Source organism: Hemitrygon akajei, chromosome 32, assembly GCF_048418815.1.
Source record: "Hemitrygon akajei chromosome 32, sHemAka1.3, whole genome shotgun sequence".
Classification (NCBI taxonomy): Eukaryota; Metazoa; Chordata; class Chondrichthyes; order Myliobatiformes; family Dasyatidae; genus Hemitrygon; species Hemitrygon akajei.
The window spans coordinates 3,061,978-3,075,544 of record NC_133155.1 but is presented as its reverse complement, the minus strand read 5'-3'; the positions used below and the strand labels follow the sequence as shown (position 1 = coordinate 3,075,544).

General features: G+C 43.6%; 1 protein-coding gene across 5 annotated transcripts in view; it reads left to right on the top strand.

Moving 5' to 3' along the window:
- The window catches only part of fam110d (family with sequence similarity 110 member D), a 45,516-nt gene extending 36,291 nt beyond the window's left edge, over nt 1-9,225 (top strand). For 3 of the 5 annotated variants that reach the window (XM_073034728.1, XM_073034730.1, XM_073034732.1), the window contains exon 2: nt 6,055-9,225. In XM_073034728.1, coding sequence (XP_072890829.1) covers nt 6,296-7,381 — 1,086 coding nt within the window. In that variant the 5' untranslated portion in view covers nt 6,055-6,295 and the 3' untranslated portion in view covers nt 7,382-9,225. Of the gene's footprint in view, nt 1-660; nt 900-982; nt 1,091-6,054 lie in introns of those variants that run through there. The other 2 variants (XM_073034729.1, XM_073034731.1) reach the window with 2 other exon arrangements.
- Nucleotides 9,226-13,567: the final 4,342 nt, after the last annotated feature.

Below are 13,567 nucleotides of genomic sequence, written 5' to 3'. Positions count from 1 at the left end.
TCCTTACTAAATGAAGGGTGGAGTCAGCAAATTAAACTTGACTGTGGTGTCATTCGCTATAAAAAGCAGAAATTATATAGCATGAGAGGCGCACTAAAGAAGTTTAGAAGGAATTGGGAGTAATTGTGGTCTGAGATATTTTGGCTTCGTACTCTCCAAACTTTAGTTGTGTTTTTCCCGAAACCAATTCATAAAGAGAAGCATTTTGGTATCACTGAACAAAAAGGAGAAAGTGAGTTGAGGAATGATGGAAGGTGAGATGATATTTAATTTAAATATCACACTGGAATGCTTGTTGTCTTTTGCACACTGGTCGAATGCCTAAGTTGGTGGGGTCTTTCATTGATTCTATTATGGATTTATCGAGAATGATGGCAAGAAAATGAATCTCAGGGTTTTATATGGTGACATATATGGACGTTCAGCTTTGAAAATGTTTCTGAATGGGCTGTGTTTAGAGAGCTGATGAAAGTAGCATTTGGAAGATTGTGTGCAGGTCTTGGCACCACTGAACATCGGGAAGGATATTGAGTGAGCACAGGGAAGATTTATCGCAATGATAACTGAACACCACGGTGAAAATGGAAATTAGCCAACTTCTTCTTGTACAGTATTCCCTGCAGTTGGAATGTTAGAATCAGAATCGGATTTAATGTCACGGTCATATGTTGCGAGATTTTTGTTTTGTGGCAACAGCACATTTCAATATACTGTACAATAAAAACCGTGAATTACTGTCCTTGATGCTATGGAGGCTGGTGCCCTTGATGGAGCCGACTAAGTTTAGAACTTTCTGATGCCCAGTATAATCAGGGATTTTGAAACTTTAAGAAGATTGTGGAGAGAGTCTATTTTTGATTCAGTGATACGGGAATTGGGACCTTCCATAAATGGACAAGGTGAGAGAACTCTTCTGTAAATGGCATCTCAAACTGGTTCTGTTGTTCACTTTGATCTCAGACTGAGATTTTTGTCAACCAGTCTGGAATGTGGAGCTGTGATGTTTGTCAGCCGTACCAATGAGTGAGAGAGCTGGTGTAAGGGATTGAAAACCCCATTCCTGTTCCCATGTCAGACGGAGATAGGAAAGGTAAGTTAGTATAGAGTCAAGTGGTTCTGGGGAATATTACAAAGATGGTGGGGAAAGGGGGAATGAGATAAAGGCATTTGAAATTGAATTGTAAAACTTAGTATGTGATGTTATAACCAATAATTACTGGTAATGAGATGTGATGGGTTCTTGCAACAATACAGATAATAGAATTCTGTGAGAACACAAAATTTCCATTTTACTCTATTTAATGGCTTGACATCTAATAGACATCGTTTGTGTTTTTAGTATCTTTGATCTTAAATCTCTGAAATGTCTCCAGTATCTTTCAGTAATATTCAAGCATTTCTCTCCCAGAATGGTTACGTTTGGCCCATTGAGTCAGTGTTATCGCTCTACCAGATCAACTCTCATTTTCCACCCATTCCCTTACCTCAGAGTCACAGGCAAACAGGAGAATAAAGAGAGTATGAGATTTACCTGGCAGGGAAAGTGAAGGAAAATCCCAAGAAGTTACATTAAATGTAAAAGAATGGATAGAGAGAGAGAGTAGGTTCACTGAGAGTTCAGCAGGGCTTCCTGTGTCTTGATTTGTTCTTAATCATTAAGGGATTTACTCATCACTTGACCTTCTAAACCCAATGTAGCTTCATTTATTTTGACCAGAACCTTGATACATCTTGTCAATCAGGATTCCCTGAACTCACCAGGTTTTACCCTTCTCCATAACAGGAACAGGCTGACACTGAACTCTTGATATATTGCTCTGGAAAACCTCCTGCTTGCCGTTCCTTCCTTTTCCTTCAAATATACTCTCCCAATCAACCAAATTCCCTCAAAATTAGCCCTGCTCCAATTTAGGAGCCTAACCCGTGGACTTATCCTGTCCTTTTTCTTCACTGTCCAAAAACTGCCTTCAACTAGAATGAGTTAATATTAACATTTGGATCTATAAATGTCAGAAAGAGGAGCAGCTATTGGCCATGTTGGACTTTGAAACTGTTCCATGCTTTAAATAAATGTGTTTACTGTGCTTGCTCTTGTTGCCATGTCAAGTAATTCAGTAAAGAAAGCAAGAAATCTATTGTGGCAGAAAATGAACGACCAAATAGAGCAAGCTGTATAATTTCAAAATTGGCGGAGGAAGAGAGAATAAATGTACAGGAATGTTTGAAAATGGTGAAGCAAGGCTGTTTATAAATACCTACAGGAAGCTGTTGGGCTTTCCAGATGGAGACTGGCTTCTTTAGCGGATGGTGCTTTACAAGCCTCAGAAAGACAGTGTCTGGAGCATTGTGTTCGGCTCTTGGCACTGCTGGATGTTAGGAAGGACGTTAGTCTGGGTGTGATTGCAGGAAAAATGAATTACAAATTTTATAAATGTGTTAGGCCTTCAGAGGAGCATTGTGTTCCTTTAAGGACGCCGTACTTAGGAAGGATGTCAGGTCCTCGAGGGACTGTTGACTTACTAAAGCAGTATTGGTGTGCAAGGATGGCCTCAAACTAGGGGCAGAAAGCTAAGTTAGGAGTGCCATAAAGAGTGTTCTGACCAGATACATCATCCCCACCCCACCTTTTCACTCTGGAGTCTTTCTCCCCTCCTTCCCAGTCCTGAAAAATGGGTCTTGGCCTGAAATGTTGATTGTTTATGCATTTCCGTAGACGCTACCTGACTTGCTGAGTTCCTCCAGCATATCGTGTGTGTGTTTGTGATTCCCGACTTAGCTGCATCACCATCTAATTGGGGAGTCGCGAGGCACCTGGCCACAAGCCCCTCCAAAGGATTGTGAAGTCTGCTGGGAGGATCATCGGGGTCTCTCTCCCCCCATTCAGGATATTTATCAGGAATTCGATGATCTCTGCAACCCATCCAACAATCTCTTTGACCCCTTCCATCAGACACAAGGTACCATAGCATTAGGAGAAGAACTGTTAGAATGAAAAACAGCTTCTTCCCCCAGACTGTAAGACTACTGAACTCCCTAACACCACCCAGGTCTCATCACGTATGAAGCGCCAGTAATGTTATACTGTTTACTACTTGTATATATGCACCTTATTATCTGTTAATTTATTTGTGGTAATACTACTTTGTGTTAAGTGTGTGAGATGTATTGTGCACCTTGGTCCAGAGGAAAGTTGTTTCACTTGGTGGTATACGTGTGTATGGCTGAATGTCAAAGTAAACTTGAATTTGAAGGGTTAATGGTTTGATGGTATTGAAACTGAGAAATGGTTTTGCCAGATGGAAGATTGAGCAGAGATGAGAGGATTCAGGACTGACAACACAGACAGAAGGAACAAGGCAAATGTTATTATGTAGTGAGCTGTGATTTATAATGAACTGAAGGGTGGTTGCAGAATCAAGTTCAGTAGTAAATTTAAAAACAATTTAGGATTGTAAACTCAGCCAATTCCATCATGGGCACTAGCCTCCCCAGCATCCAGGACGTCTTCAAAAGGCAATGCCTCAAATAGACAACATCCATCATTAAGGTCTCCCATCACCTATGACATCCCTCTTCTCATTGCTAGCATCATGGAGGAGGAAGACCCACACTCAAAAGGAGCAAATGTTATTCATTGCCTATTGTCCATTTGTTAAAAATAAATGGTAACTCATTTGGTTAAAACGTTGCGTTTTCCTGAGGATGGATGCAATATTTCTGATAATATTTTGTCACTGATACCTGATCTCACTTCTTGGACTGGGTCTTGCTCTACACAAATTGCCTGTTCCAACCACTTAGAGTTAATGTTACATTAGAACCATGTTTAATATCACTGGCATATATTGTGAAATTTGTCTTGTGGCAGAAGTACAATGCAAAACATAATTAAATCTATAAATTACAGTAAGTGTGCATATACATATTATTTATACATAAGCATGTATATTATAAAATAAATAAAATAATTCGTGCAAAAGGGGCAAAAAAGAACATGAGGTAGTGTTGATGGGTTCAATGTCTATTCAGCAATCTGATGGAGGAGGAGAAGAAGCTGTTCCTGAGATGTTGAGTGTGTGTCTTCAGGCTCCTGTTCCTCCTTGATTGGTAGCGATGAGAAGAGGGCATGTCCTGGCTAATGGGGGTCCTTGTTGATGGATGCTGCCTTTCTGAGGTTTCACCTTTTGAAGTTGTCCTGGATGCTGGGGAGGCTAGTGCCCATGATGGAGCTGGCTGAGTCACAACTTACTGCAGCTTTTTCCGATCCTGTGCATTTCTGATCCACAGTAACACAACCAGTTGGAATGCTCTTCAGGGCTCCTCTGTAGAAATTTGCGAGTGTCTTTGGTGACGTTCCAATTCCAAATGAAATATAGCTGCTCTTTATGTAAGCTCAGTCATTATTGTGCAGTGTTATGTCATTTTGAAGCAAGGTTACATAAACACCATAAAACAATGACTGAGTAGCCATCGTAAAGATTTCCTCAAGTGATGTTTCCATTTTCCTCAGCCTCAGTTCCATAAGATCTAACCTAGCAACTGTATATAAAGCACATCAAACAAATACTGTTTATACTTGGAATAAGCCTGTAATAAATTTCCTAAAATCTGTCAGTCATAATAATTAATTGCAGGTCAAATAATGAGGCTTTTTCAACCATAAGAAAACTGTTGTAGATTTTCTGCTGTTTTAACTATCAAAATAGTAAATTAGTCATGTATCTCTCTTTGGTTGGGACTTATCGGTGACTAGGTAGTACCTTTTCGTTGGACTTTTCCTGAAAGTCCTCTGTGGCTCGATAGGTCTTGCCCTTGCCTCTGGTTTCAAAGTGGTTGAGCAAAGCCTGATTCACGATTTTTTAATCTACAAACCTACCAGCTATCCAGTCCAACGTTAAGGACTTCCAGCCTTGTAGATACCACTGCTTTTTAGATAAGGCCTGCTCGAGTCACGGTAAAATGTCCCTAGCAACGTGCACAACGTGCTGGAGGAACTCAGCAAATCAGGCAGTATCTATGAAGGGAAATGAACAGTCAACATTTTGGGCAGAGATCCTATGAGATCAATGTTCTCAGCCTGAAATGTTAACTGTTTATTCCCCTCTGTAGATGCTGCCTGACCTACTGAGTTCCTCCAGCAGTTTGTCTGAGTTGATCAAGATTTCCAGCAGAATCTTGTGTGCCTGTGAGAAGTCCTCAGTGTTCTGGCCAATGCTGATCCTTTAACCAACAGCTTATAGTAGAATATGTGCTAATTCAAAGTTCAAAGTAAATTTATTATTAAGGTACATATTTGTTACTGTGCACGGCCCTGAGATAGATTTTCGTGTGGGCATTCACAGTAAACACAAGAAACACAATAGAATCAATGAAAGACTACACCCAACATCACAGACAAACAACCAATTTACAAAAGACAAAAAAAAGCTGAACAAGTACAAAGAAAAAATGAAATAATAACAAATAAATAAGCAATAAATATCGAGAACATGAAATGAAATGTCCTTTGAAAGTAAATCTATAAGCTGCAGGGACAGTCAGTTTTGGAATGACTGAAGGTGAGTGGAGTTATCCCTTCTGGTTCAAGAACCTGATGGTTGAGGGGTAATAACTGTTCCCGAACCTGGTGGTGGTGAGTCCCCAGGCTCATACTGTGTTCTATACACTGACTGGTGAGTTACATTTTACTAGGTTGACTACCCTTTTTAAAAAAAAAGTACTTCATTATTGTCAAGCACTCTCCAGTTATGGATGGCTGTACAACTAGGAGGTAATGAGAGGTACTTATGGTGTTGCACAATGTACTTCATGAATTATAATTGGTTGTGCTGGATTTGCTTCAGTGGATTTTGACTGTAAGTCCCCAGTTTGAGGACTACTTCTCCTTGGCTGATTGTGTACATCATCTGCTGTTGAGCCAGGCCAGCTGCTACTCAGCTTGGTTGTGGTGGTTCTGCAGCATTGAATCTGTCGGCACTGAAAGACAAAGTATCTTCAAGGGTCGAGTCCAGTGGCTTTTAACTGATATGCAATGTCCTTTGTTTTATTTTTCAGGAGGACGTGTGGAACTGAGGGAAAGTTTGGTGAAGAGTTCCAGTTGAGAGTGGAGTGCCTTAATGGAAACTTTTGATCCCATCTCTTGCTGATTTATTTTTTTACAACAAAAGATCCATTGAGAAGAATGAGTGCTTTTAACCACACCAGAACAAAACTTCATGTGATCTGCTTCCAGTAACCCTGGGTATGGCAACGTTGGTCTGAATGCTGCTGCTGGGTTCGTCCTGACAGGTGCAGAATGAAGCCAGTCACTCCGGTCGGTTCTCCGTCGCCCCTCAGACTGTTGAACAAAGGCCCGGAGTACCTCCGCAAGCACATAGAAAGCGGCAACAGGAGCCGGGCGCTGAGCGCAGTTGAGAGGCTTGAAGCGGACAAGCCCAAGTATGTGAAAAGCCAGCAAGCAATGACCACCAAGCAAAAGGCTGGAAGTAGTCCTTGTGCATCGCCATCATTTGGTGGGAACCGGGTCAGGCCTTGCGAAGCCAGAGTTCCGTGCCAAGAACTTAATGCCAGGAAAGAAAATACTAACATGGAGGAGCTTAATAATGCCAGGAATATCTTGCTGGACAAGCCATCCCATGATACGGTAGTTACCAGGAGGGCCATCTCCAAAAGGGTCATGAGGCCCGACTCCTTGGTCATCTATAGGCAGAAACGGGATTGCAAGGTAGGGAGCACTGAGACCTCCAGGGGTTACAGCTTCATTCGGCGACTGTTCCAGGGGTCAATGAGAGACAAGCAGATGGTCTCTCTGGAAACGCAGAAGGTCATTCTGAAGGAGGATGACAGGTCCTTCCCTGAAGGTAACACACACACATGTCAATTAACAATCAGTGATGAAGTAGAAACTGAGAATCACCGTGTCGGTCTTGTTTCCCAGAAAGAAGTGACAAGCTGCCCTGCGTCACCCATTTGCATTACCAAAATTAAGAATTTACCAAGTGGGCAAGTAGTCTTGAGAAACAGGACTTTACATCGCTCGAGTTCTGACCTCACTCTGCGTAACTCTGTTGCTTTGTCAGAAAAGGACCGTTTTTTCAATTACTGTGGTCTTGACCTGGATGTGGTGGACTGCCTCGGGCTGTCGAAGCTCTCTCCTGCCAACTCGGATTCTACCTTGGTCAGAGTTCAGAACACTGGCTTGGCTGACAGTGAAGGCAGTGAATTTTCTCGCTGGAGTCGAGACGGAGATGGTCTTTATGAGGAAGAAATTCATGAGCAAATCTCTTCGGGGATTTCTGTCATTGAGAGGAATGCACGGGTCATCAAGTGGCTATATAGCTGCAAGAAGGCCAAAGAGGGACCAAAGGAGTCAACTGTGTAGAGAAGAGATGCTTTAAATTGCATGGACACTATTGTCCCTGCGTTACAATCTGATTTATCAGAAGGGAATTAGAACGGATTGAATCTTCAAGTATTTAAAAGCTTTATTTTCATTATTTAACTTTAAAGACTGCTTTTCGGTTTTGGCATGAATGTTTTATTTGAAGACATTAAGCAAATGGTGGTTGTTTAGTGCAGCATTTAAATATGATCGACCCAGGTTAGATGGGGATAGTATTACATTGTGCCTTGTTTATTCTCTCATTTGAAATTAAAAATCATTTTGTTGTTCATTTTAATGTACCCAAACTAGTAACAAGCACATCCAAGTCCAGCACAGATCAGATTAGAAACATTATCCTTTACAATTAACAAAGCTGTTTTATATGATGTCTCAAAGTATTTTCGCAGCGGATTTAAATTTTTTTTGAAGTATACATTAAGTCCTCGTTATCCGCGAAGTCGTGAGGTCAGCCTTGTGTGGAAGTGGGCAGCCCCTGCCAATGGGGGCAGCAGGGAGGGGGTGTTGTTATTAGCAAATAATCTGTATCACAAGTTTCCACAACACAAATCTGCATTATATGCACATTCTTCCAGAAACACAAGTGGGGTTAAAATGGTCTTGTTGTGTACACTTTTCCACGAGTTCTGTGGCAGTGAATTTTATTGCATGTTTGTTTGATTTTTTTTCTGGGTGGTGATTTGCATTTTGTAAAGGTGGATTTCTGCTGCCTGAACAGCCAAACGTGGACAGTGCCATCAGTATGAGCCAAATCCCTTAGGTTTCCAGTGATTCTATTTGATTTCTTGTGCTGGTAAGTCACAAGTGAGCTGGGGTTGGACTGGAACACTATGGGTAAGAGGTGTAGATGAGTTTTGGGCTGGAACTAGGTCCAGTGGCATCCTGGTATGCAGCTAAATCTAGGATTGGGATCCTGGTCGTGAAGATGAGTAGAATTGGAATGAGAGTCAAGAGTCCAGAATGCTTGTTAAGCTGAACTTTACACTGAAGTGGTACCCACTTTGGGGGGGGGGGGGGCTGACTCTTTGTATATCATTGGCGATGATCTGAGTGGTGTTAATTTGATACCTGCAGGGAGCCCACACCCCAACCCCTCATGGACAACGAGAACTTGGTGGCCAATTGCACAAAGCAAGCTCCCTCAAACTGCAGTATAATGATGTTCTTAATGACTGGGAACAAATATTAATCAGCTTACTATGGGGATCTCCCCTGCTGTTCTAATGAGTAACACCTTGGGGCCTTCACCATTGATCTGGAGGTGAGCCTAGGATTAAGGTTACAGGATAGACAGGGTCTCTAAAAGTATGCTCAAGTGTCTGAATTTCAGGATATTTGAAGCAAACTCCTGAGTAGAGTTGAGAACTTTGTTCACTGAGTTGTAGCAGACACCCAATGCAAAGCAAAAGTTAGAGGTGGAATAAGATTACATAGGTCTACACATTCCCAACATTGTACCTTGGTACTACCTCAAAAACATCCTTGAATGTTACGAGGTGACATTTCTTTCATTGACTATCAAACATTGGCTGTTGGTTGGATTAAGCCCCCCAAATGGACCATAGGAAGAAGCATCTTCTAGGATGGGTAGGAACCCGGTCCCAGCATCTACGAAGACCTTTAAGCAAAAACTTACTTACTTGTAACCTCATCCTTTTATGTTATGCAAATAGAAGTGATCCTGGGACCAACACAAAGTGGCTGTGCTGGGCACAGCTTGGACTGTGGTTTTTCAACATTAATCATTTTTCAGTGGAATCCAGACGAAGGGAATCCTGTTTGTTTCTGGATGATTGTAAAACTTCTGTTTAAAAATAAATAAATTTTATTAAGAAAATTAAAAATGGGTTTCAATGTGTGTGCATTTGTTTTGGATATGGGCTGATGGAGCCAAGGAAGTGTGTTTGTTTGACTTGTGAAACTACAATGAAGGTCTCTCTTTGTTTATAACTTTTCAGCCTCTGTGGTTCTGTGGATGTCGGCGTTCTCCAGTGACTTATTTAATAGGTTTTGATTTATCAGTAGCTCTTCAGGGGAATTAGGTGTATTTGTGTACCATCTGACTGAACTTGCATCTGATATGTATGCACACGTCTCTAAAGAGGCATGACTGGAGTTGCGCAGGCTCCTGCTCTTTGTCCCTACCAAGCAAAGAATCAGACTCAATATGTGGAGTCTGCAGAAAATGATGAAGATTCAAAGTTCTGTTTCTGATTCAGAATTCTGAGCCTCATTCCCACATGGCCCAATCATTGTGTTTTTGACCCTTGGCAGTATTTGTTGAAAGACCTCCCTCTTGTTGACTGTGCTAACATTGGTGTGGTGAAAGCCACCTTAGAAATTCTACAGGCAAAGCACCAATAAGTGAAAGGCCCATGTCACTAATTTTACTGTACAGTATTAGGCCATCCAGTACAACTGGCCCAAGCTGGTGTTCATAGCCCACGTGAGCCTCTTTCCAATTTACTTCATACGAATTTAACAGATTATCTCCATTACTTTCTTTGTCATGTCTTCAAAGATGAAGATTAGCTTTATTTGTCTCACATACTGTACATCAATGTTCAAAGGAAATGTTATTATCAAAGTACATACAGTATATTTCACCATATACAACCTTGAGATTTGTTTTCCCGTGGACATGCTCAGCAAATCTATAGAATAGCTCTAACAGGATCAATTTACGATCAACCAGAGTGCAGAAGACAACAAATTGTTCAAGTACAAATATAAATACACAGCAATAAATAGCAAGAACATGAGATAATGAGATAAAGAATCCTTAACGTGAGACCATTGGGTGTAAGAACATTTCAATGATGGAGCAAATGAGTGTAGTTATCCCCTTGTATTCAGGAGCGTGATAGTTGAGGGATAGTAACTGTTCCTGAACCTGATGGTGTGAGTCCTGAGCCTCCTGTATCACATTCTTGATGGCAGCAGCAAGAAGAGAGCATATCCCGGGTGGTGAGGGTCCCTGATGATGGATCCTGCTTTCCTGCGACAGCATTCTGTGTAGATGTGCTCAATGGTGGGGAAGTCTTTACCCGTGATGGACTGGGCTGTATCTACTACTTTTTTCAGTTCAAGGGCATTGGCGTTTCCATACCAGGCGATGATGCAGCCAGTCAATATTCTCTTCACCACACATCTCTTGAAGTTTGTCAAGTTTTAGAAGTCAAGCGGAATCTTCACAAACTTTGAAGTATGTAGAAGTGCTGCCATAATTAGTTTTGAGGAGGTGATAATGTCGAATGCCGAGCTGTAGTCGATGATAAACATCCTGATGTATTCACTTTCAGTGTCTAGATGTTCCAGGGTTGAGTGATGAGCCAATAAGATGGCATCTGCTGTTGACCTGTTGTGATGGTAGGCAAATTGGAGTGGGTCCAAGCTGCTTCTCAAGCAGGAATTGATGTGCTTCATCACCTGTCTCTCAAAACACTACATCACTGTGCGTGTAAGTGCTACTAGATGATAGTCATTGAGGCAGCTTGCCAAGTTCTTCTTGGGCATCAGTATAATTGAAACCTGCTTGAAGCAGGTGGGTACCTCAGACAGCCAAAGAGAGTGGTTAAGGATTTGAGGAACACTCCAGCCAGTAGATCAGCACAGGTCTTTAGTACTTGGCCAGGTACCCTGTCTGGGCTGGATTCGCCCTCCTGAAGGATGCAATCATATCAGCCTCAGAGACTGAAATCACAGGGCAATGGGAGTTAATGAAAGGTCCTCCATGTTTTGACAGCCAAAGTGAACATCAGGTCACAGCTGAGTTATAAAGAACAGTATGAATAACTTTCCACTTATTATAGTCAACTGATCTGTAATTTTCAGACCTATTTTGTAGATTCTCCAATTGAGTTAATGCTGCTCTTTTAACCTGTGTGTTTTGATCTCTCATTTTTGATCCTTTATGTCCTTTCATTTACTGTTCTGAGTCCAAGGCAAGAAAATGCTTCAGGATTTAAACATATAAGAGTACAGCCCAGGAACAGGCCCTTCGGCCCACTATGCTGTGATGATGATGCACCATCAATAACTCTCGGAGACGGGAGGCAAACGATAGGCTTTTATTGGCTGCAAACGTGACCACAACATCTTGGAGACTGAGGGAGGAGCGGTGCCTTCAATCACCTTTATACAGGGGTCTGTGGGAGGAGCCACAGGAGCAGTCAGCAGAGGGGTGTGTCCAGACAGGTATACACATAGTTTACCACATTCACCACCCCCTTTGTTTTAAAAGAGAGTCCCCATGGGGCAAAGTTTCTCACAAGTATATTTACAGGTTAAGTCTATCAGGTGGTCGAGTCTGTCACTGCGATCTACGTAGCACCGGTGACGGTGGTTGTGCTGGCTCCGGCCTGACTTGAGGTGCCAGCCCATTAGGCGTCAGTAATCCCTCATGCGTGTGCCTGACGCCCGGTGTGGGAGTGTCGTGAGGAGTCTGCGTAGGGCTTGGTGTGCGTGTGGGCCTCGGCTCAGAGGGGAGTGTGCGCGGGGTCTGGTGGGTATATATATATATATATATACATCGGTAGGTATGGGGTTCATAATCACTGTGGAGTGTTCGGGGTAGTGGTCTGGTGCTCCTGCGGGCGCCAGATCGCGGACGGAGACCGTATCTTCCCGCCCATCAGGTAAGACCACGTAGGCATTCTGGGGGTTCACATGAAGTAGGTGAACCCTCTCAACCATCGGGGAGTATTTATTGCTCCTCGCATGTTTCCGGAGCAGCACTGGCCCTGGGGACGTCAGCCAAGCCGGTAGGGTGGTCCCAGTGGCAGACTTCCTGGGAAAAGAAAAGAGTCGCTCATGAGGGGTAGCATTGGTGGACGTGCATAACGGGGAGTGGATGGAGTGGAGTGCCTCAGGGAGGACCTCCTGCCATCGAGAGACCGGCAATCCCTTTGACCTAATGGCTAAGAGTGTGGCCTTCCACACCTTGGCATTCTCCCTCTCCGCCTGTCCATTCCCCCGGGGATTATAGCTCGTGGTCCGACTAGTAGCAATACCCCTAGCCAGCAGGTACTGGCGCAGCTTGTCACTCATAAAGGAGGACCCTCTATCACTGTGGATATAGCAGGGATACCTGAACAGAGTGAAGAGCTGGCGCAGGGCTTTTATGACGGATGTGGCAGTGGTATCGGGGCAGGGGATGGCAAAGGGGAACCGCGAGTACTTGTCGATTACGTTGAGAAAGTAGACATTGCGGTCGGTGGAGGGAAGGGGGCCCTTAAAGTCGACACTCAGTCGCTCAAAGGGGCGGGTGACCTTGATAAGTTGCGCCTTTTCAGGACGGTAGAAGTGCGGTTTGCACTCAGCGCAGACTTGACAGTCCCTGGTCATCATCCTGATTTCCTCAAGTGAGTAAGGCAGGTTCCAGGCTTCCACGAAATGGTAAAATCGGGTGACCCCTGGGTGGCAAAGATCTGCATGGAGGGCGTACAGTGGGCCGAGCTGCACGCTGGCACATGTTCCCTGGGATAGGGCATCAGGGGGCTCATTGAGCCTTCCAGGCCGGTACAGGATGTCATAGTTGTAGATGGAGAGTTCTATTCTCCACCTCAAAATTTTATCATTTTTGATTTTGCCCCGATATTGGTTGCTGAACATGAACACAACTGAGCGCTGGTCGGTCAGCAAGGTGAACCTTCTGCCGGCGAGATAGTGCCTCCAGTGCCTAATAGCTTTCACTATGGCCTGGGCTTCTTTCTCCACCGCGGAGTGCCGAATTTCAGGGCCCTGAAGGGTACGAGAGAAGAATGCTACCTTCTGAATGCCTTCCTGCCTGATTGAGGGTAGCAGCCAGCGCGAAGTCGGAGGCGTCACTCTCTACCTGGAAGAGAATGGTCTCGTCCACCACATGCATCGTTGCTTTGGCAATGTCCCGTTTAATGCGGCTGAAGGCCGCGCGGGCCTCGGCTGAGAGTGGAAATGCGGTGGACTTGACCAGGGGGGCAGGCCTTGTCTGCGTAGTGCATAGTTTACCACAGCTGAACCAGCTAAAAAGGAGATTTAAAAACACTTGCCCTCCTACCTACACCATGCTCATCCCTCTATCTTCCTCACACTCATGTGCATCTCTTAAAAGCCTCTGATGCATTTGCCTTTACCACCACACCAGGCAGTGCATTCTGGACATCCACTATTCTCTGAATACAAACT